The 23,396-nt window shown below is 46.2% G+C and overlaps 2 protein-coding genes across 6 annotated transcripts; one reads left to right on the forward strand and one right to left on the reverse strand.

Annotated features, from left to right (window-relative positions):
* The first annotated feature begins 535 nt into the window (after positions 1 to 535).
* rcbtb1 (regulator of chromosome condensation (RCC1) and BTB (POZ) domain containing protein 1) lies at positions 536 to 13,798 on the forward strand. Of its 2 annotated transcripts, none has more exons than XM_035393193.1 (12): positions 536 to 622; positions 2,201 to 2,527; positions 2,880 to 3,030; positions 5,466 to 5,632; positions 5,880 to 6,038; positions 6,474 to 6,581; positions 7,576 to 7,718; positions 8,770 to 8,963; positions 10,413 to 10,539; positions 10,868 to 11,019; positions 11,575 to 11,705; positions 13,012 to 13,798. In XM_035393193.1, the coding sequence occupies exons 2-12, from the start codon at positions 2,402 to 2,404 to the stop codon at positions 13,150 to 13,152; spliced, it is 1,599 nt and encodes a 532-aa protein (XP_035249084.1). In that variant the 5' UTR covers positions 536 to 622; positions 2,201 to 2,401; the 3' UTR covers positions 13,153 to 13,798. The 2 variants fall into 2 exon arrangements, with proteins under 2 accessions (XP_035249084.1, XP_035249085.1); XM_035393194.1 differs by having other exon boundaries at positions 8,773 to 8,963.
* On the reverse strand, positions 9,394 to 22,938 carry phf11 (PHD finger protein 11). 4 transcript variants are annotated; one of them, XM_035393197.1, is made up of 16 exons: positions 21,575 to 22,938; positions 20,414 to 20,518; positions 19,664 to 19,797; positions 19,488 to 19,560; positions 18,967 to 18,992; positions 18,788 to 18,831; positions 18,343 to 18,422; positions 18,105 to 18,130; positions 17,654 to 17,688; positions 17,230 to 17,349; positions 16,646 to 16,725; positions 16,277 to 16,346; positions 15,762 to 15,926; positions 15,331 to 15,402; positions 14,936 to 15,057; positions 9,394 to 10,606 (listed from the first exon to the last, which is right to left on the reverse strand). In XM_035393197.1, the coding sequence occupies exons 1-15, from the start codon at positions 21,680 to 21,682 to the stop codon at positions 14,957 to 14,959; spliced, it is 1,239 nt and encodes a 412-aa protein (XP_035249088.1). In that variant the 5' UTR covers positions 21,683 to 22,938; the 3' UTR covers positions 9,394 to 10,606; positions 14,936 to 14,956. The 4 variants fall into 4 exon arrangements, with proteins under 4 accessions (XP_035249088.1, XP_035249087.1, XP_035249086.1 ...); XM_035393196.1 differs by having other exon boundaries at positions 9,394 to 10,611; XM_035393195.1 differs by lacking the exon at positions 9,394 to 10,606 and having other exon boundaries at positions 14,444 to 15,057; positions 21,575 to 22,936.
* Between the last annotated feature and the right edge of the window lie 458 nt (positions 22,939 to 23,396).

Consider the following 23,396-nt stretch of genomic DNA (forward strand, 5'->3'; position numbering starts at 1 on the left):
CATCCAACCCCCCCCCCCCCCCCCAATATGGCACTATTGATTATACATATGCTGCTACCCCCACTGTCAATTCAGGAGGACACGATACGATACGTGCTGGTACCTGCCCAGCAGCCGTCTGTGTGCCGTCACCCACTTGCCCAACAGATGTTGCTGCTAACAAAAAAAAATTTGCTTCATCTTTTTTTCATTAAATGTTTTTATTAACCGTGTAGAACAGTGTTCTCGTTTTTAAATAAACCATACTTCTGTAGTACTTTTCATTCTGACCAAATCTTTTTGGGAGCAGAATTAATTTGACTTATACAAAGAATGGTAATTTTCTGTGCTGTACCACAAATGATAGAATATCATACCGCTAATAAAATGTAAAACTAGGGGTGAGAGCGCTGTCATGTTGGCAAAGACTACTGTATTTCCAAAAACTTGCGCTTTAAGTGACGCTCAGCCCTACTTTATCGCGAAGGAACATTTATCTCTGGGTTTGATTGGTCTATTCTATCCGTCACGTGACTAGCTTGTTTCTATTTCACTTCCGGACATAAAAGTATCAACAAGAGCGCGAGCGGTCTGGCGGCCAAGCGGTGTTTTGTACTCACAGTCCTGTCTCACTTTCTGATAGGTATGTTTGTGGCTATTCTCTGTTTCTGAGTAAAATAATTAATTTTTGTTAATTTTTCAGTCTTTGTCTGGTGTCAGTGGAGCGTAGTTGGAGGTCCGAGAGATGCTGTGTCGTGCTAGCCAGTATCAAACGTTAGCCTTTGGTCACATTGCCTGTCTCTGCTAGCCTAGCACTGGCCATCTGGTTAGGTCTTATCCGTGCCCTGTTTGGTTGTTGCTATCTCGGTGAGTCCACAGTGCAGTGGTGGCTTCCTTTACCAGATAGGTCAAGCCCGCCGTAGCTCCCTGGATCTTTAAAGAAAACATTTAGATAGGATACCTGGCTAACGAACCACTTAATTCGGAAGTCGTTGGACGCCAACTGACTGTGGTTCGGGATATTCTGGAACCGTTTTGTCATAGCCAGCTTATTTAGCTGTGTGTGCTGATTGTTCAGAGATTTCTAGCAATGCCAGGTCAGCAAATCCCTCTAAAGTAACGTATGCTTCTAGCTCGCTGTCCGTTTTTTCAATATTAACGGTACAATGAGACGCAGCTTTAACCACTAAAAGAAAAGAAGAATGGATAGTTAAGAATAAAATACATTTTACATGAATAGCTGTATAGATTGCACGCGCAATTGTCAGCCAATCACCAGATTAACGATTCTACGTACTAACTAGACGGCTATGTTCCATCTATTAGCAAATTATTCTTTTTAAACTTTTAAAGTGAACAGTTTGCGAGAATAGCGTAATATGCAAATAAGAAGTTGGCTTGTTTGTGAAATGCATTAAATGCAAATAGAGACCTAACATCGTTACAGTAGTTACCTGCTAACTATTAACCTAAATGTTTCGAAGTCATTAGCCGTTTAAGTAGCTGAAGTAATATCGCGGGACCAGTCTTATCTCGTGAGCCAAACCTTAGTCAGCCAGCGTGGGACTTACCTGTAAATACGTAAGTCACGTGCCAGAAAGCCATCTGCTTACATTGGTGCTTAGCTTGCAGAATAAACTTCACTACTGTGCACTTCTTTCGAGTTTAATCCGTTGCCAGTCCTGTAGGAAAAGATGCTCGGTGAATATTGGTCGGAGAAATTGTGAGGAGGGAATTCATTAATTAATGTCGACTAAATATCGGTACAGATGATTTTTTAAAAACCAGTTTGAAACTACGAGGATTTGAGCAAGGGCGGGATGTGCAATCTAGCTTTCAAGGGAACACTCGTAGTCGATGGTAGGTAAGGAATGCAGGCGTGGGGCACTGTGGACAACCACAGTGGTACCATGTAATTTTTCAGTGGGTATAGGGCGCTAACTGTACTGTACGTTTTCTCAGGACGAGTGGCATAGATGTTCCGCGGCAGATGACCTGTGTAGAATTCTACCGAGAAACCTTGTTCTTGTTCGTCTTTTCTCATTCCTTGCAACACAGCTTGCTGTTTATGTCTGCGCTTAAATGGTAACTGTTCATTATTTGCATTGCATACAAATTCCTGGGATTTGAACCCACAGTGTTCCGGTTGCAGGTTGCACAATTTTGTGCCTTTTTTAAAACTGCGTTTTCTCTCGTTGGCATGTATTATGGCCCGCAACAGAAGCAGCAGCAGAAGCAGCTGCAACTGGCCCCTTCAACAGCTCTGTCCCTGTCTCCAGCTGTGCCCCAGTCAACTCCCCCGCCCGCCAGCCCGCCGCCAGCCCCAACCCAGCCAGGCCCGCCAGCCTCTATCCAGCCAGTCCCCCCCCCCCCCCCCCCCCCCAAGCCGGCTCCCACTCGGCAGCGAGTGAGAGGCTCGGCCATGGTGGACGTGAGCAAGTGGCCCCTCTTCACCCTGCTGGGGCCCCAGGACATCGCCTCCATCCGGCAGGCTTGCATCTTCGGCACCTCCGCCAACGAGGCCATCTACATCACCCACGACGACGAGGTGAGGTGGGGGGGGGGGGGGCTGTAGTGGGTTCCCCCACAATCCAGACACTCTGACAACACTGTGTTCAGAGGAGTCTTCATCACGAGCAGTATCTGAGATATGAATTTTCATTTCATTTCATGTGTGATGCTATTCACTCACTTTTCCTGTGTGATTTATGCCGCCTTGCCGGCAAAGTAACCTTGGCCTCCACTTTTTGAGTATAGTTTATGGATAAAATTAATTGAGAGATGGGTCATTTTGGTATTTTCTATTTTGTGCGAAGGTATTTTAAAAATAATAATGCTGATAATAATCTCCCTGATCCATGGTGTGTTTGGGGACCCCCTCCTCCCCCCTCCCTCCACAGGTGTTTGTGTTTGGGCTGAACTGCAGTAACTGCCTGGGCACGGGAGACAATCAGAGCACCATCGCGCCCAAGAAGCTGGACGTCCTGAGTGGGAGGAAGGTCGTGAGTCTGAGCTACGGAAGTGGGCCCCACGTCCTGCTGGCCACTGAAGGTACTGCCCCCACAGACGCCGACTCCTTTTCATAGTCCCCCCCTGAGAGGTGCTCTTATTCTTTTAATTTAAAAAAATTTATACTACGGCTCAGTTTCGATGAGATGTGAGAGTGATGATGCCAAGGACAGTGGAGGATGGAGATCATCCCGAAATGGAGCTGGTATGCTGGAGGAACAGTAACACCAGCACCTCCGTAAATCTGCCGGCCTGCCATCGAATGATTAGAAATTACCTCAAAATTATTCCTGGGCAATGAAACAAAAAATTCAGTGCTGGAGTGAGACTTAATGGGACCGGTATTATCACGGGGCTCCAAATCAAAATGGCGTTAACTCAAGCCCAGCGTTCACGGCGGGCAGGCTGACGTCACTGAAGCCTGAGGCCGCCCTCCTCCAGGAAACAGAGCAGGAAGCCCGGCATTGGGACACGGGTCCTTTGGAAGGAAGGCCCTCCTCCAGGAAACGGAGCAGGAAGCCCGGCATTGGGACACGGGTCCTTTGGAAGGAAGGCCCTCCTCCAGGAAACAGGGCAGGAAGCCCGGCATTGGGACACGGGTCCTTTGGAAGGAAGGCCCTCCTCCAGGAAACAGGGCAGGAAGCCCGGCATTGGGACACGGGTCCTTTGGAAGGAAGGCCCTCCTCCAGGAAACAGAGAAGGAAGCCCGGCATTGGGACACGGGTCCTTTGGAAGGAAGGCTCTCCTCCAGGAAACAGAGCAGGAAGCCCGGCATTGGGACACGGGTCCTTTGGAAGGAAGGCTCTCCTCCAGGAAACAGAGCAGGAAGCCCGGCATTGGGACACGGGTCCTTTGGAAGGAAGGCCCTCCTCCAGGAAACAGGGCAGGAAGCCCGGCATTGGGACACGGGTCCTTTGGAAGGAAGGCCCTCCTCCACGAAACAGAGCAAGAAGCCCGGCATTGGGACACGGGTCCTTTGGAAGGAAGACTCTCCTCCAGGAAACAGAGCAGGAAGCCCCGGCATTGGGACACGGGTCCTTCGGAAGGAAGGCCCTCCTCCAGGAAACGGAGCAGGAAGCCCGGCATTGGGACACGGGTCCTTTGGAAGGAAGGGTTCACGCCGCTCGTGAGCAGAGCAGGAAAGAAAGTACCGGAATGGTATAAAAAACCGACGTGTATGTTCGTAATTGTGAATAAACACTATGCAGTTATCTGGAAACGTATGCGGTTACAGGCTGCTTTGGAGTTACCTGAAGTGTAGACCGCAGAAGCTGAACGCCCCGATACCACCATTGTGAACCCAGCCGATTGTCAGGAACTTCTGTAAATATCAAAAAGGTCCTTCATTGCACATAAACTGTTTTGAGCCCATTAAAAACAGGCACTAAAGGTGAAATGATATTTAAAACAAAGCAAAAAAAACCCAGAAAGTGTGTATTTTCAGTATTGTTTTCATTATACCATGCACTTGTGCCTCCCAATAAAGATACTGCAAAGTTATAATTGGTGCGGAGCTTCAGTTCTGTTTTCATAGGATGCAGTGAAAAGCAGTTTTTTTGAAATCGTGGATTAGGGTTGCAGGAATCGGAAGCCTTTCTGTAATGTGTTCCAGCTTCCCCTCAGCGTGTACTTTTTAAAAAATGAGCTTAATGAGGTTAAGGCCGCTTTATCAAGCAAAATTAGGTCAGAAAAGGCTGTTTTATATCCCATAATGACCTCATTTCGTGTCCACTGAATCTGAAACTTCTGCTGGGCTAGTCCGTGTAGCTAGCTAACCAGACGGTTTATTCTCATGGACTTTGATGCAGGGGATGTAGATAGATTTTGGTGTTGTTTGTTGGGCTTGAATGGCTCCTAATAAAACAGCAGTTTGTTCTTGTGCTGCTGTAATTTCCCTGTGTGTGCGTGCTGTATGTACGAGTGTTTGTGTGCGTGTGTGCTGTATGTGTGAGTGATTGTGTGCGTGTGTGCTGCGTGTGTGAGTGATTGTGTGCGTGTGTGCTGCATGTGTGAGTGTTTGTGTGCAGGTTTGCTGCATGTAAGAGTGATTTGGTGTGTGTGTAATATGAGTGATTGTGTGCATGTGTGCTGCATGTGTGAGTGATTGTGTGCGTGTGTGCTGCATGTGTGAGTGATTGTGTGCATGTGTGCTGCATGTGTGAGTGATTGTGTGCGTGTGTGCTGCATGTGTGAGTGATTGTGTGCATGTGTGCTGCATGTGTGAGTGATTGTGTGCGTGTGTGCTGTTTTTCAGAACTTTTCATCGTGGTATTGCAAAATTGGATGTTCTATTTATCACTTTGGTCATGCATTCATATCCAAAGTTTCAGCTCACAGTTTCAAATCCCTGGTGCAGTACTGACACTACACTTCTTTTGATTAAATGACTTGAATGGCCTGAATTTAGCTTCACTAAATATGCAGCTGTGTTAATGGGCTGGGGGCCTGTGCTAAGCAGTAAAATGTCTGCCTTGCAGAGGGGGAGCTCTATGCCTGGGGACACAACGGCTACAGTCAGCTGGGCAACGGGACCACCAATCAGGGAGTGTCGCCTGTCGTGATTTCTGCCAACCTGATGAACAAGAAGGTGGTGGGCGTGGCCTGTGGATCCCACCATTCCATGGCAATGACGCACGAGGGAGAGGTGAGGTGAAACGGGTGTGTGTGCATGCGTGCGTGTGTGAGTGAGTGTAGTGAGTGTGTGTGTGGTTGCGTTTAGTGTCCCTTGTCTATATTTGCAGGTGTATGCCTGGGTCTATAGTAAAAATCTGAGTTTGCAGGTGTACACCTGTAACTATAATAAATGTTTGCAGGTGTTTGCCTGGGTCTGTAGTAAATATCTGTGTTTGCAGGTGCACACCTGTGACTATAATAACTGTGTGTGTTTGCAGGTGTTTGCCTGGGGCTATAATAACTGTGGCCAGGTGGGCTCGGGGTCCACAGCCAACCAGCCCGCCCCGCGCAAGGTCTCCAACTGCCTGCAGAACAAGGCGGTGGTCAGCATCGCGTGCGGCCAGACCTCCTCCATGGCGGTGGTGGACAATGGGGAGGTGCGTGGAGGAGTCTGTCTCTGTCTGTCTGTCTCTCTCTGCTCGTCTGTGTGTCTCTGTCTGTCTGTCTCTGCTCGTCTGTGTGTCGCTGTGTGTCTGTCTCTGCTCGTATGTGAGTCTGTCTCTGTCTGCCTGTCTGTGTCTGTCTATGTATGTCTCTGCTCGTCTTGGTGTCTGTCTCTGTCTGCCAGTCTGTGTCACTTCCTGTGGCTGTCCTGCTGGGTGAGGTGTACTGGGTGAGGTGTCCTGCTGGGTGAGGTGTCCTGCTGGGTGAGGTGTCCTGCTGGGTGAGGTGTCCTGCTGGGTGAGGTGTCCTGCTGGGTGAGGTGTCGTACTGGGTGAGGTGTCGTACTGGGTGAGGTGTCGTACTGGGTGAGGTGTCCTGCTGAGTGAGGTGTCCTGCTGAGTGAGGTGTACTGTGCCACTGTGTTTCAGGTCTATGGGTGGGGCTATAATGGTAACGGACAGCTCGGACTGGGCAACAACGGGAACCAGCTGATTCCATGCCGCCTCACAGCTCTCCAGGGACTATGCGTGCTGCAGGTAAGGACGGGACTCCGCCCCCTTCATGGGAAACTCCCATAATTCCCAGGGACAGCCAATCCCGTGACCCCATGCAGTGCCCTGCAGCTTTGTGAAAGATGATCAAAGCTGACTAGCCTGTGTCAGAAATGTTATTTTTTGTTTCTTGCTCTGCATTTTTAAAATGAATTTGTAGCCACTGACAAAGGCATATTGGCATGTGTGGTAATTACTGAAAAGAATTACATTTCATTAGGTCTTAGTGCTCTGCAGGTAAATTAAATGGAACTAACTTAACTGTGAAACTAACTCAAAATTTAAACAAACTTATCCTGAGACTAGTTAAGTTTTGTGCCTAATGAATGTGTTCAAATCCTATGCCTCACACTCAGGATCAACCCAGATTTTCTTCCTCTAAATTCGCTTTAAATTTAAGGCCTTGGACCTCTCCATTTGAACATTGTCTTCAGGGATGTTACAGCGCTGTAGCGGGAGAGGACGTAGGGAAGTGGCTGAGTTGTTTGAGTGTGCGGTTATAACACTTTGAGCCACTAGTCACTTAATGACCACTGTGCAGACTCTTCCTAATTAAATAATTCTACTGACCAGAGTGAATCGCACCCAGACCCTGAAGACCTGGGGCAGATTCAGACAGAGATATTCTCTGTCTATGTGTCTCTCTCTCCCCCTCCCTCTCTCTCTATCTCTCTCTCTCCCCCTCTCTGTCTCTCTCTCCCCCCCTCTTTTTCTCTCCCTCCCTCTCCCCCCCTCTCCTCCTCTCTGTCTCTCTTTCCTTCTCTCCCTCCCTCCCTCCTTCCCTCTCTCTCTCTCTCTCTCTCTCCCCCCCTCTCCCTCTCCCTCTCTCTCCCCCCACCTCCCCCCCTCTCTCTCTTGCTCTCCCCCCCCCCCACCTCCCCCTCTCTCTCTCTCTCTCTGTCTCTCTCTCCCCCCCCCCCCCCCTCTGTCTCTCTCTGTCCCTGTGGACGGTGTAATGGCTGTGCTCTGGTCCTTGCAGATTGCCTCGGGCTACGCTCACTCACTAGCACTAACAGACGAGGGCTTGCTGTACGCCTGGGGGGCTAACACCTACGGGCAGCTGGGCACGGGCAACAAGAGCAACCAGCTCAGCCCCATTCAGATCATGGCGGAGAAGGAGAGGTAAGCTGTCGTCGCCGTGGCGACTCCGTGGAAACGCCCCGCGCGCCACGGCGACCAGCCGAGCAACCGAACGCTCCTCCTCTGATCTTCCCGTGTAGCGAATAGAGGGTTTAAGAGCTGTGTCACGCGGTTATGTCACCTGGCTATGTCACATGGGCATCATGGTCTCCATGACAGCTGCCAGAATGTTTGCAGGCTGCAGGACGGTCTAAGTCATGTTCAGTTCAGTTTCCCTTTCACACAGGATGGAGGTGTTTAGCAGGAATGTAGCAATTTAAGGGGAGGTCGGGGTGGGCTGCAGGACCGGATAGCAGGAAATATGTGTTCTTTTTATTTGCTTATTTACTTTTTTTATTTTTTTTATTTTTAAAGCTGCTTGGTATTACAAGAGAATGAATTGCCAGTGATCCAGAATAACAGCAGGGTTTTGTGGTGTGGGTAGCTGGGCATGTGTGTGTGCCGACTCATCCGATTCGTTCTGCCTTTTATGTATTTCTGTGGCTCTTTGTGTGCCAGTGCAGTTCTAGGACCCTGGATTTCGGTTCTCCAGCAACCATGTAATGAGATTATCAATAAAACAAAGCCCTGTTTGCCCAGGATCCTCTGCAGAATTGCACTGAGACTTTGTACACAAATTAGAGACTTAAATTAATATGAGAATATGTGGATACTAGTTTGTTTTTTTGACATTTAAAACTCTGATAATGGACTCCAATATCCATAATTAAGGGCTGTTACCTAGATATTATATATTTTTAATTTTGAGTGCAGGGTCCTGTTTTTCTTGTCCTGTAGCCACTTTGAGCAGCCTACACACTGCGTAATTGGATTTATTTAGTTTGATTCTGGGGCGCGGGTCAGTCATTTTCAATAAAATACTCATTTACCAGCATTTTAAATCTCAAACACACAAATGATTTTTCAAATTTGTCAGTGAGTATTTTATTACCATTAAAGTTCTCATTGCTTGTTGAGAAGAGGTGTGGTTGCTAGGTTCACATGGCAACAGCTGATGCGGTGTGCCCCCCCCCCCTCCTTCCCCGCCCCCCAGCAGGATTGTGGAGATCGCTGCCTGCCACTCCACCCACACGTCCGCGGCCAGGACGCAGAGCGGGCAGGTGTACATGTGGGGGCAGTGCCGGGGGCAGGCCATCGTGCTGCCCCACCTCACGCACCTCACCTGCACCGACGACGTCTTCGCCTGCTTCGCCACCCCCTCCGTCATGTGGCGGCTGCTGTCCATGGGTGAGGCCCTCTCTCCGCTCCCTTCCCAAGCGTGTATCGGGGCGGCGGTGTAGTATAACGGGTAAGGAGCCGATCTCGTGGCCTGAAGGTCGCAGGTTCGATTCCCGGGTAGGACACTGCCGTCGCACCCTTGAGCAAGGTGCCTGACCTGCATTGCTTCAGTATATATCCAGCTGTGTAAATGGATTCGGTGTAAATGCAGTGTAAAAAATTGTGTATGTCACTCTGGATAAGAGCCTGTAATGTAATGTGACATGGAGTTTACTGTTTGCTTTTGAATTTTGTTTGCTCAGGATCAAGGTGAGGGTTCACGAACCCCCAAGATTAGGGATGCACCGAAATTTCGTTCACCGAAAATAGCAAAAAATAAAATAACAAAAAAAAGTGTGAAAATGCCGAATATTTCGACCAAATGTGTGCGTGTTTTTTCTTTTTCCTTTTTTTTTTTTTTTTTTTACAACAAAGGTATAGAAATAAATGTGACACTGTTTTGTTGCTCTCCTGCGGCTATTGATGACGCATTCAAACAGTGCCGGTGTTGTGGCGAATTCAGTATCCTCGAAGCGAACCGGTTCCCCTGTCCGCGCACGCGTAGTCTCGCATAGCCAGGCCTATCTCCACACGTCAGCGTCTCGCGTTTCGACTCATTTCAAACAGCGCCTTTTCGTGTGCATTTAGAACGGCCAATACTCGCACGAGTGCAGCTAGTAGCCTATTTGTACAGTTATTACGTATTTTACATTTCCCTTGATAAGTCAACAATCGGCACTGACTTATCTTTTGAAATTACGTTCGGTAGAAATGAAATATCTGCCACCCTTAGGCTACAGGTGAACATTTGTGGTTGGAAATCATGTTAGTTGAATGATGTGTGTTTTCTGTTTATTTGTTTTTTTTTTTTTTAGTTATTGTATTCTTGTATTGTACAAAGGAAAATAATAAAGATCTTGAATTACCTCCCAAAAAGATTTTTTTACTGAATATTATACTAGCATATCAGCTTTCTGTGAAACAATCCCTGCCCTCTATGTTCATTACCCCAGTTACTGTGCCTTTTTTTTGTATGGCTGCTGAAAAGGACTGAATGTTCAATAGACTAATAAAAGTTTTTTCATCACCATGTCGTTTTGTAATTTAATTTTGTCATTGAAAAACATAAATCAAAAGCAAAATTGATTTAATTTATGCAGCGGTACAAATGGGCAAATAAATGAAAAAATACCGGTACCCTGTATTCGGCCAAGTGTTTCCTTATTTTCGGTTTCGGCTAAGAGTTTTCATTTCGGTGCATCCCTACCCAAGATGAGTCAAAGTGGTGCTGCTGATTGCCACTGGTGACTCACTGGTTTTAGCCAATCATAGTGCTTTATCTAAAGAGAGTCTCGATTGCTAGCACGAAGCGCATATTTGTGACTGTGTTTCTTCTTCTTTTTTTTTGTCTGTGTCCAGAGCACGATGACTTCCTGACCGTGGCTCAGTCGTTGAAGAAAGAGTTCGACAGCCCGGAGACGTCAGACCTCAAGTTCTGCGTGGACGGGAAGTACATACACGTCCACAAGGCCATCCTGAAGATCAGGTGATGCTTTCTTCTGGAGGGCAGGCAAGCTCTTCTCATCGCTGGGGTCTGCATGGCAAGATTCCCACTGTCCTTTTGAAAAAAACCTTTACTGTGGAAAGTCATAGTGATGGGAATTACAGAGAACCTTTACAGTGAATGGAAAAGCCAGTGGAGTTGAGTGGAAGGTATGCATTAGAATCCTGTGGAATTACGTCAATTTCAAGCTATTTACTATGACTCGGTGGGTGATTAATCAAAGCCAATGAGTGTCAGCAATAATATGCACGGAGGCATACATGCATGTTTATGCACTTGTTTCTGTTGTCATGCCGACGTGTCCTTGCAGGTGCGAACACTTTCGGTCCATGTTCCAGTCCCACTGGAATGAGGACATGAAGGAGGTGATCGAGATCGACCAGTTCTCCTATCCGGTCTACCGGTCCTTTCTGGAGTTCCTCTACACGGACAGCGTGGATCTGCCCCCGGAGGACGCCATAGGTACTGCCCCCGCCAGGCTCCGCCCACCACACCATAGACGTGCGGTCTGTTCTATCTGGTGGAGGCGAGCTTCCCCACCGTTGTCAGGAGAGTAGAAACCCTGCCCATCTTCCGAGACTGACTGAAGACCTGCTTTCGCAGACTGCACCATGGCTGTCCTGAGGCTCTTTCAATGTCCTCTTCCTTTTTGGATTTCTTTGTGGGATTGGGCTGCTATAGATACAGCTGCCCTATACAGTTATGTACTTAATATTGATAATTAATGGGCATTCTGTGTCTATGTGATATCACACTGTTGTATTCTTGAGGCTGACACTGATGCTGACCACTGTAAGCTGCTCTAGATAAGGCTGCTCAGTGAATTAATGTCGCCCTGTTTTTTTTGCTTGGCTTTCGCTTATAACTCTGGACCATTCCGGCTGGCAGACTGGAAGGTCGCAGTTTTATGACCCGCCCGAGTCCTAAGAAAGCGCACACGCCTGCTTAGCGTCTGGCGGCTGGTTATGAGGAGGGCAGGTGGCGTTTTTTGGTCTCTCAGTGAGCTGTCACCGGCAGGTCTGCTGGATCTGGCCACCTCGTACTGCGAGAACCGCCTGAAACGCCTCTGCCAGCACATCATAAAGAGAGGCATCACCGTGGAGAACGCGTTCGCCCTGCTGTCCGCGGCTGTGCGCTACGATGCTGAGGTGAGCCCGCTAACCTGCTACACACAGCGCTGCTCGCTAACCTGCTACACACAGCGCAGCCCGCTAACCTGCTACACACAGCGCAGCCCGCTAACCTGCTACACACAGCGCAGCCCGCTAACCTGCTACACACAGCGCAGCCCGCTAACCTGCTACACACAGCGCAGCCCGCTAACCTGCTACACACAGCGCAGCTCGCTAACCTGCTACACACAGCGAAGCCCGCTAACCTGCTACACACAACGCAGCCCGCTAACCTGCTACACACAACGCAGCCCGCTAACCTGCTACACACAGCGCAGCCCGCCTACCTGCTACACACAGCGCAGCCCGCTAACCTGCTGCACACAGCGCAGCCCGCTAACCTGCTACACACACACCAGCCCGCTAACCTGCTACACACAGCGCAGCCCGCTAACCTGCTACACACAGCGCAGCCCGCTAACCTGCTACACACAGCGCAGCCCGCTAACCTGCTACACACAGCGCAGCCCGCTAACCTGCTACACACCGAGCAGCCTAATCTTCCATTTTAATCAATAACAAATATTTCACTGCACACACTTACAGAGGAATGTATATGCATGACTTGAATAACAAGTATTTGTCCTCATGGTTAACAATTGTTCCATCTTCCAGTTCCAAAGTACATGCACTTTACATGCATTCACTACATGCTGTAATCCAAATGAAATATTGACTCATATACACACCACCATGTTCTAACAAACTATGTTTATATCATTACCGTTGCCGTGGTTACTTTGATTTTCATTCATTCATTTTAATAGAATATAATCTATACATTTACTAGATATAGCAAATCAGTTCTTTCTAGGTCAGTATCCTTTCTCTTTTCTTACAACTCAAAGGTCTTCTGCACAAGACTGTTTCCCAACAGAAGTTACTTCAAAATTCCACTAAGTAAATGTTTACAATTTTCCCTCCTGCAACTGGGGTTCAAAGATTCCGTAGGTAGTATGCATCAGTGTACAAGGAGACCACTCTCTTTCCTTAGTTACAAATTCTTAGACATAACACAGAATACCTATTGTTCTTCAGAGATCATCCCATAATCACATACATTTAAATATATTCTTGATCAGTACAATCTTTAATAAGAAGAAATGTAAAAACATTAAAAGAATGAAGAAAACCCATACTTCCACACCCGCTAACCTGCTACACACCGAGCAGCTCGCTAACCTGCTACACACAGCAGAGCCTGCTAACCTGTTCGGGATCCCTGTACTAAGAGATACACCCCCTCTCCTTTCCTGCATCCTCGTTCCGTTTGTACACGCAGGACCTGGAGGAGTTCTGCTTCAAGTTCTGCGTGAACCACCTGACGGAGGTGACGCAGACGGCGGCGTTCTGGCAGATCGACGGGAACATGCTGAAAGAGTTCATCTGCAGGGCCAGCCGCTGCGGCGCCTTCAAGAACTGAGCTCCCCAGAGAGAGACTTACTGAAGACCTCCACGCACACAGGGGGCGCTGTGGGCTGCGGTCGTAGTTCCCGGACACGACCTGCGATGAGGCCAGAAGTGTGACTGCTGGGCATCTGCGCCCGACCAACCCCCGCATCTGGGATCCGAAGGGAAGGCCAGGGGCTCCATTTCCTGCCCTGATTGCGTTGGAGATGCTTTGTAAAATGGGGTTTCCTTCATGGATCAGTCTTTCTATGGTCCCAGCCTTCCCCTCCCATCTATCACATGACAGTGTTGTTCCACCTTAAACCGCTGAAGTATTAAGGATTTGAGGACTGACCCTGCCCTCCACTAATGTGCAGTGTCATTGGCCATGGCTGCAGGGGCTTCTGGGAAGCCCCAGTCTAGACTCCACCTGTAACTGAAGACGCACTACAACACACAGGTGGAAGGATCAGTTTTGTTATAGAAGCACTGAACGTGCTGTGGCTTAGTTTTGGGAATTGTTCTGTAAATGGGACTGTGTAGGACCAGGAACCACATATGGAATGACTGGGGTCTTAGTGCTGAGAATTTTTGGGGGGTAGTTTACTGGCAAGATCTTGGCCTGCATATATATTTTTTTAAATGAGCGACTACTTTTTAAATAAATATACATTTTTAAGCATACGCTTGTTCATGGTGAAGGCAGAGAGAAGGGTGTACCAGTGAAGCTCCAGCAGTTATGCGTTACAAGTGTTCATTCGCACACGGCAGGCCCAATAGTATTACTTTACTGCGTGTTCCCTCAGCTTTCATTGACATTCATGCATTTATGCTGTTGATGTGAAGACCAGGCGACAGTGTCGACCTGTTTTTCAGTCTGTGGAAACAGTCATAGCCAATGCAGCACTGACTCTAACGCTGTCCCGTGATTGGTCCTGCCAAAATGACTCGCCGTGTGAGGGCTGTGTTCCATTCTTGGCCCTTAGTCCAGCACTACACTAGTCCAGCACTACACCTGACAATCGCAGACAGTTTAAATATAAAATGGTGAATAAAGGTAATTGCGGGTCTTGCCGTAGCTTCCACTGACTGGGTAGAATGAATAGTGTCATTAGCGGTAATGCTGATTTCAGAGTTCATTTTGTTACGATAAAATGGTTTACAAATAAGATATTCAGGAATATAAATATGTATTTTGCTTTGATCTTTATCATACTGGGGGGTTTTGAGCTGAGTTTTCAAATGCTAAATCCCCTAGCATTAATTTCCTTTTGTTGCAATTTTTCCATCTTTGAATTATACAAAAATGACTGACAAATAAAAAGTGCACTATCCAATTAGCTTCCTTACTTTTAATTGATTTTTATAGAAAATGCATCATCTTGTTACATTTCAACACTGATTTTAAAATATTTTTTTTTTTTACAAAACTCAAAAAACTACCGTAAAAATAAAATGTTGGGGGAAGTAATGTCAAGACAATACTTCAGGTATTAGCACGTTGAATTGAGACATATAAAATCACTCTTAGATATGTGCATATTCACAAAAGTCATACAGGAACGAAATGGTGTCTCTACCATCTGAACAAATATTAATTTGTTTGTACGTACGTGCTAATGCTTTGCATGACTATTCAGTCTAAAGTGTGCTTCAGTTCATAAATGCAGACTGGATTTAAAGCCTGACCCCTTTTCACTGCTTAACTGTTTTAAAAAAAAAAGTAACATTCAGACGTGATTAATCGATCACCAAAATGAACAATACGCCACAATGACGTACTCTTGGCAGAACCTGCTTTTCTCCCGCACGCGTACCCAGAATGCCTTTAGGATCCATCAGTTCAGACTCTTCATTTGGGCAGCGCTCTTCGCTGCTGACCTTGTCTTCCTCACCGCCTCCATTTCCCTCTGGAGGCTGAGCAGCCTGTCGTCGTATTCTGGGCAGGAAAAGATGTTATGGAAAGATCGCTGCGTTAGGGTCACTGGGTTACAGTATCACTGTGTTGCAGGGTCTGTGTTACAGTATCACTGTGTTACCGGGTCGCTGGGTTACAGTATCACTGTGTTACAGTATCACTGGGTTACAGTATCACTGTTACAGTATCACCGTGTTACAGGGTTACTGGGTTACAGTGTCACTGGGTTACAGGGTCGCTGGGTTACAGTATCACCGTGTTACTGGGTTACAGTATGTGTGTATACAGTCTTACCTCTGTCTATCTGTGCAAATATTTCTGGTAGCATTCCGGAAGCTTCCAGCACTCGGAGCGAGAGGGCACATTCTGAAAGTGACAGGCAGAGTCAGAGTCCTGCAATGCTGGGCATTGACCATGTTTGAGCCAATCAGTAGGGGTTGCCGCGCACGGCGAAACGCACCGATTGGTTCAAATCTGTCAGTTTCTGTTGATGATGGGTCTGCCCATTTCTTTGTTTTCTGGGGCCATCTTGATTTTCAGTGGTCATGCATGTGTGCTTAATATTATTTTTACACACGACTTTTAAAAGGGATCTCTAAGGTGGAGGTAAGCCTACATGTGAATAGCCTTTTAAAAATAAGAAAATGTTGAAATGTTTTTACAGGGTTTTAGTAAAGTAGAAGCAGTAAGAGGCAGACATGCCCCCCGCGTCCCCCCCCCCTTGCCTTCCTCGCTGGCGTGCTCCGACAGGATCTTTTCCGAAACGGTGTTCATGGCGAAAATGAAGGTGCGGAAGATGGTCTCCACACAGCCTGCTTCACGGCACCTCCTCCAGAACTGGACCGCCTCGGAGGTGCCCCCGGCCCCAGACTCGAGGCTGCTCACTGAGGCTGGATGGGAACGGTCAAACAAGATGGACAAGGGCAATCTTTCTTCATTCAAATGCCACATCTAACAGGCAACATTCAGGTAGTACCACTTCATATAACAAATAATTATGTGAGACGGACATCAGGAATTTTAAACCTCTTGAAGGCTACAGCATCTGCTGGTTTTTGGTGTGTCTTCAGCACTTCAGTATTGAATTTAATTCGCTGATTGGCTGAAGTGCCCACACGCCTCGTTTCCAAGGGCTAAAGTGGCTGTTGGCTGAAACCACAAAAAAACTGCAGACCCTGGCCCTGGGGGACTGGGTGTAGCGGGTTGGGCAGGTTTGACTGTTGGTCATGGTCAGAGGTACCTGAATGATCTGGGGTGATTGGCACCACTTCAGTGATATTCAGTGGCAGGATGGACTGGGACTCTTGGTCCTGTGTGGAAAGAGAAGACTCCCAGAGTCCCACAATGCACTGCTGTTGTACCAGAAGAAGAGCACTTCCTCCTCAGGGAGGGGGGAAACTATGTTCCTGCAGGGCTGTATCCCTGTCTGAATTTCATGGTGGTTGCTGCTCTCTAAGCTCATAAATGACTCCCAGTAGGAAACATCGTACTGTGGCCTAATGTAACAGGTGAACTGCCATTGGTGTACAGGGCTAATAACTAAACGGAAGACCTGCAGACACACCAGCCCTTCAGGAACTATGTTTCCCCACGCCCTTTTACCCAGTACCTTCTCCGGGCATGGCCAACTCACAGAGTCTATATCCGTATCGTCTGCATCCCCATTGCGAAGGTGTACTAGGTGTACTTCTGTAAAATAGAAGTTATCAGTTAAACAAAGAAATATACAGCGCAATGATGAAAAAAGACGTACTTAAGACCCACCTCTTCAGACTTCCCCCCGCCCCCATTTTACCCTCTTTAACCATCTATTTTGTAGGCTTACTGCTGATATCCCTGCACTTCTTGGTAAATTGTATTTGTCCTAATACTCTAGCTTATTCTTCTGCCTAGTTTGGCTTCGCAGATGTTAGACCAGGATAGTGTTCTTTGTTCTCGGCTAGAAATAGCTTTACAAAATAAGTAATTGTACCTTACTGAACCCGTGTTCAGCAGTTGTCTACGATCATGAAAATGCACTTTTTGTACGTCGCTTTGGATAAAAGCGTCTGCTAAATGAATGTAATGTAAATGTAATGATACTTTAGAATTTTGCGGTTCTACAAAAAAAAAAGTATACTTTTATGTTTTAACACCTGATGTTTTCCCCCTCTCTGAGTAACGGCAGCAGTAATGTAAGGCGCACTTCCTTACTTGGTTCTCGATTCTTTGTGAGCTCGGTCCTGTCCGTCCTCTCCTGCCGGTCAGGACCGCTATTATCTGCCTTATCCTTTGCGACAGCCGGCGGTTCTGCGTCACCGTGCTGAAACGTGCCTGTATAAATTTAAACACTTCTTTAAACGCCAGTCCGTGCTGTTGCGGCCCACAATCAGCATCTAATTTGTGGCTACGTTGCTCATCGGGGGCCCTCCGTCGGCGAGCGAGAGCAGCACAGGGGGCCCGTCCGTGTGCGAGGACAACGCTGCCTTAACGGATGAACCACCCAGCAGCCCTAGAACTGCTGTGACCAACATATTGAGTACAATGGAAATTCCACTGAAACCCCACTGGCTATGTTCTAAGTGCATCATGGTGGCACACCACTGTATGTGTCTTTGGTAAACACCTGAAAATTTACCTGATGTGGAGGGCTTTGGTTCTTCTGACACGTCTCTGTGGACAAACCGAAAATGTTTCAGTTGCAAGCGTCAGGCCAAAGAGCCAAATCGCAGAAACATCATGGCTTACATGGCTACAAAAATATACGGGGGTAATGTGTGGGAAAAATATAAACTTTTCTGCTTCAGTTATTTCTGTTTTTAACCAAAGAAAGAAAACAATTCATCTGGTAAAAACCAGTAAACCCGAGGTTAGTATTTTTGTTATAACTGGAAAGACTGTCTCTGACCAATAATAATTCTGCTTTCGGATCTCAAAATTCCAATTGTCCAGTATTAATCATGTGGTTTTCATGTACTAAATAATACTACATTGAACTACATTGGGTTATGCATAGTCATAATGCTCTAGAAATAATTACTGTCCATTCTAAACTGTAGTAAATTAAAAAAAGAAAATACTTGAATTACCTTCCAGGTTCATCTGGGATTGGTGACTGTAAAAAAAAAAAAAAAAAAAAAAGTATATTAATTATAAAAACATAAGGCACTACTCCGCTGTCCTAGGGCATCATGTATAAAAGGCATGGGAATCTCTCTCTGCGGGCCACTGTTTTCAGGGCCAGTGAGTAGGGTGCCTATTCTGGGATTAGTTTTCTGTGAACACCCCCCCTGCCCCGAGAGATCATGATGGTATAGTAGAGCTTACATTTTGTCTCAACTCTCTACTGTCCTCCAGGTCAGACTCTAGTGGTCCCAGCTCAGGGTCTATGCCTTTCAGGCTGTCATCTGAAACGCAGACAGACACAGCAATGGGGGGAAAAAACCCATCAGATCGGCCGGTCAGCTACACTTTGATCACAAATTAAAAGCAACCCACTTTCTGTCAACAGCAGTTTCAGTTGATCACAAATAAAAAGCAACCCTCTGTTCTGTCTACAGCAGTCCATGCATGCACAGCTAATGCACGCATGCGCGCACACATCCGCAAGCACACACATGCACACACGCGCGCACAAGTACACACACACACACACCTATGCACACACATGCACAAGCACACACACACACACCTATGCACGCACAAGCACATGCGCGCACACACACTTCCATTGCTAAATACATTTGCATTTGAAGTAAAACTCCAGAGAGACCTGTGGCAGAACTGTCGTCATCCAGAATCCTCCGTGCAGTAGCCCTGTCCAGGAAGAGACGATGTTGAGCTGGACATTACATTACAGACATGAGGCCCAATGCGATGGTCTAAGACATGCTAGTGCCAGTTTAAATGTAAAAATGCACATCGGGCAATGAAAAATGGCAGTCGTCTTACCCAGGGGAGGGACGAGGTCTTTTTCTCTGCATTAGGAAACAAAAAATTACAATCTGGGCCAACGGTATTATTTGCACATTAATGTCTGCCATTTACTAGTTTAAAAAAAACACACAGACCATAAGTCTCAAGAAGACAGAATCAGATACGCAGGAATCTTGCCAGTTAAACTTTTGTATTTTGTTGGTAAAAATTGCTCTCTTCCTCTCCACCTTAGCTGATATGTGGTGAGCATTCTCGTGCAAAATGGCTACCGTGCATCACCCAGGAGGGTGCTACACATTGGTGGTGGCTGAGGTGAGTTTCCCCATCATCACAGTAAAAAGTGCTTTGAGTATTAAGAAAAGCACTATATAAATATAAAGTATTATTATTATTTTATAATACAGATGTAGCAAGTAGATTTTTAACAAGCTAGCAGAATTTCAGTTATTTTGATCTACCCATCTCAGTTTTGACTGAAATACTGTAAGAGTTCAATCCACTTCTATTTACAGTAATATTTGTTGTACAATACACACCTTCACAACACACTCACTCTCACTCTCATCCTTTCGTGTGTCTGAATTTTCCTTGTGCACTTTACAATATATCCTGAAAAAAGAACGTACATTAAATTTAGTGTAAATAAGTAATAGTGTAAAACTAAATACTGTCCAGAATTTAAAATTTTTTTTAAAACTGCCGTCATACGCACTTAAAAATGCCATTGTCATCATCCTCAATGTTTTTCGCATCGTCCACCACAGCACAGGGGTAATGGTAACTCTTTTTGCACCTCTTCACCTCACAACCAACAGTGGCCCCAGTTCTCTTGCACCTGGCACATTTCTGCAAGGAACCAATTTTAGAGAGTCAGGTGTACTACAGGCTTCTGTGTGTCTATAGACAGTCTCCCAAAAAGGCGGGGCAGGGGGGGTGTGGGGGGGCAGGTTATAATATGCTGTACAGCTGCTAATGTTCTTCCCAGGTTGTGGTCTCCCCCCCCCCCCCCCCCCCCCCTCCCTGCAGAGACTTCTCCAAATTCCCCATTTTCAGTAGTGTCCTGCATAAAATACCAGGAGGGGGGGGGGGGGGGGGGGGAGATGTCCATGGTGAAATGGAATTTGAAGAGATGGTCCGGTGTGTGAAGGTGTGCATTGGGGTGCCCTTTGTTTCAAACTGAGCCTCAGCCTCTTAAGGTCCGTGCATGGCCTGGTACAGGTGGCCTGCCTATACTTACCAGCAGACCTGGGTCAAGTGCGTACTTGTTTTGGATTCAAACACTTTTCTACGCTTTACTGATCTTGTCCGGTGTAACTGGAACCAATGAAACGCTCTCAAAAAAAGTTTGAACCCCGCCTGCTCGTCATATTGGCAGGCTCAGTCACAACCAGGCAAGATCAACAGAGCACAGGAAAGTGTCTGAATCCAAAACGAATGCGTATTTGACCCATGATCTGCTTACCAGTCTGCATCCCCTCTTGATTTCCTCCTTCACGTCTTCGGGGAGGAATCCAAACAGATCGTCGTCGTCAGGCGTATTTTTGTTTACGATATTGGATGAGTAGAACTGTTGAACACAGGACAGACTTCCCATTACAAACCAAATTACTACAGCCACTGCGAAGTTCATACTGTAGTTTAAACTGAAGTTACTATGCAGTGCAGATACACAGCAGGTGGGTTAAAACCAGAGGTGGTGGGTAACCCGGCTTCAAAGAGTAAAAAGACTGACCATGTATTTGCTCCACCAACATGCACTAAACCAGCTGATTACAATAATTAGTTCTCCTATCATGCTGAAGAGTTATGCTAATTAGAATCAGCTGGTTTAGTGCATGTTGGTGGAGCAAATACATGGTCAGTCTTTTTACTCTTTGAAGCCGGGTTACCCACCTCTGGTTAAAACCTAACGCAGTGTTTCATGCAGTCAGTGATGGAAAGCAGAGTGTGTGCTACTACTAAGTTTGTATGCAGCCAATATGGTAGGCCTAAGCTAGGGTGTTTTTAATAGACTCCATGATGACATTTGTTAAGCAACGACATACAGTACAATGCACATAATAGCCTACAGTGACAAAATATGAAGACATACAAAAATGCAGCTACAGATTACAGAATAGACGGCTCAAACAAAGCAGTTGTCTTTGTATTTGTTTGCATGAGAAGTAAAATGAGAAGTATTGACAGGAGTCTCCAGGGAGGTCTTTGATATATTGGAAATTTATGTTTAATCTGGATGAATCTGAAATATTTTCAGAATTGAGCCAAATAAGAAAATAGTTTGCTATTTCCCTTATCCTCCCTAGATAGGAAATAAACAGGCAGATAACTGCAGAAATACTCGTGTCAGATTTTGTCAATTTATTTCTGTGTACATTAATTGAACCTTTTTCTTATTTATTCATTTATTTATTGTGTCATTTAATTATTTTATTATCGTTATTATTATTTTTATTAGTTTATTTTTGGTCCTCCGTTGCCTTATAGCCTGTGCTACACTGTAGGCTAATCCTAGCAGCAAGTATAAATTGTTTGCTATGATCTGACACTTCCTTCGGCAGCGTGTACCCAACATTGGTAAAGCAGCAAATAATCTCCATGCAGTTTACTGCATATGTCTTACCAGGCAATTTCGATGGGCCGCTACGTCGTCTTTGTTTAGAAGTGGTCCCGTGATCTCTGACTCTTCGGAAGAATGACAAAATCCGCAAAATAACCTGTGCCGCTTCATTTTGCTCACAATGAGGACCGCTTGTCGCTCCGAAGATTTGGTTCAGAGATGCTGGGCCGGATGTCTATAATTCTGCTTTGGGTATATGCGGTAACACGCTTCCTTGTTGGAACTAGGCTATTGTGTTATTATTCGAAGTTAAGTTTCGATTTCCTTTGCAGACACCGCCCCGTCCTTAATATGGTTTGTCATTATCGATGCGTAAACTATATGCGTTACAGTAGGCCTATTAGTTCCCATAATCGGAAATAAATCCGAGGCTGCAGTAACATATGATTGCTTACAATAAATAAGCGAACTATGCACAGAATCTGACACTGATTTGGTGCGGTCCGGTCATCCGTAGAGTAAATGTTGTAAGAAACCATCCAATCTCAGGAACATAAATGACCCCATAAGTTTTAATGCGTCTGAAAGCAAACACTGGAAAAATTGGAATGGGAACTGTGATTTAAAGCGTTTTACAGAAATGTTCGTGTCCAATTTTTGTAGCTCCAAAACTGCTGCCCATGTGCTCAGAGTCGTTAGCTCCCACTTCGGAGTCACGCACTCGAAGTGCTCTTGATCGGGAATAAAAAATGCATGAACGCACTGTGGGAGCAGGTTTTTTTGTGGCTAGTATTTACGAAAGCAAGCGGCACTGCACACATTTTTTTCCAGTAGCAGGCTAGCCACTGGCTTCGTAGTTTGCAAGAGATATCAGGCGTGCACGCACAAAAGCGCGTGTCAACTAAAATATATTAAAAATACTAACACGCTAAAATAGTAATACTAGATACTAACAAAGAATACTAAAAACTAACATAACATATGATTCTTACTCTTAAACTGACACGACCTAACGCCACAAGTCCCGAAAAACTCGAGTTTCCCACTGGTAATTACGACTTTGTTGGCTCGTTCAGGTCCACACAACTCGTAATATTCGATATTTTCGACAGCAGTTGAATGCAACGTTATACTGAAATTTTTGCCATCCGGATTTTCTCGTCACATGAAGTGTTGTGTTTATACTGCCGTGTATCTTGAGGCAGAAGTTGTCATTTAGAAAAATGTAAGCAAAGATTACTGCTAACAGAACCAAAGACCATTCTGGCTGCGGTAATGTTACGCTGGTGCTCTAGTTAGACAGGGCACGTCCTCCATCTTACAACTACGGGTCGGTATTTGTTTTAAGCAAGAACGGATGGATAACGTGGCGCAGGATAATTCCACGTGGAATCCATTACAGTGATTGGCACTCTGGGCCGTCTGGGTAGTGTATTTCCCGGCAGCGGTACTTCCGGCTTGGGCACGTTCCTGACAGTGTTCGCGGTGGGAAGCCGGTGAGCGTATGAGTCCTGATCTTTGCATTAGCGACTCCTACTGGTTGGCGGGGGGCCTGTTCAGCAGGGAGGGGACTTTTTGCTGTCACGTGAAAAGAAGTGGCTGGCGGCTCCACATGTATCAGAGGAGGCATGTGGTAGTCTACACCCCCCCAGACCAACAGAGGATAGCGCATCGACCAGGACTGTGATTCACACAGGTATAACACACATTCACACATTGGTATAACGACTACAAATGGGAGAAATGGCAAAAAAATAGAATTTTTCACTTTTTTCACCTAAAATAAGTTGCACTTGAGAAAAGTTTTGATCTAGAAACCTTTGTTGGCTTTTTCAAACTACAGAAAGAAAAAAAAACTTTTAAACCTAAATTTAGCATTTCTACT

The sequence above is a fragment of the Anguilla anguilla genome, chromosome 15 (assembly GCF_013347855.1).
Source record: "Anguilla anguilla isolate fAngAng1 chromosome 15, fAngAng1.pri, whole genome shotgun sequence".
Taxonomy (NCBI): Eukaryota; Metazoa; Chordata; class Actinopteri; order Anguilliformes; family Anguillidae; genus Anguilla; species Anguilla anguilla.

Excerpts from the sequence above, each read along its gene's own strand:
- rcbtb1 (XM_035393193.1), top strand. The coding sequence starts at position 2,402 with ATGGTGGACGTGAGCAAGTGGCCCCTCTTCACCCTGCTGGGGCCCCAG. Across the intron at positions 7,719-8,769 it reads ATCATGGCGGAGAAGGAGAG|CAGGATTGTGGAGATCGCTG; the intron begins GTAAGCTGTCGT and ends CCCGCCCCCCAG. Across the intron at positions 8,964-10,412 it reads GTGGCGGCTGCTGTCCATGG|AGCACGATGACTTCCTGACC; the intron begins GTGAGGCCCTCT and ends GTCTGTGTCCAG.
- phf11 (XM_035393197.1), bottom strand. The coding sequence starts at position 21,682 with ATGAAGCGGCACAGGTTATTTTGCGGATTTTGTCATTCTTCCGAAGAG. Across the intron at positions 18,832-18,966 it reads AGACCTCGTCCCTCCCCTGG|GGCTACTGCACGGAGGATTC; the intron begins GTAAGACGACTG and ends CTTCCTGGACAG. Across the intron at positions 16,726-17,229 it reads CACAAAGAATCGAGAACCAA|AAGTACACCTAGTACACCTT; the intron begins GTAAGGAAGTGC and ends TCTATTTTACAG.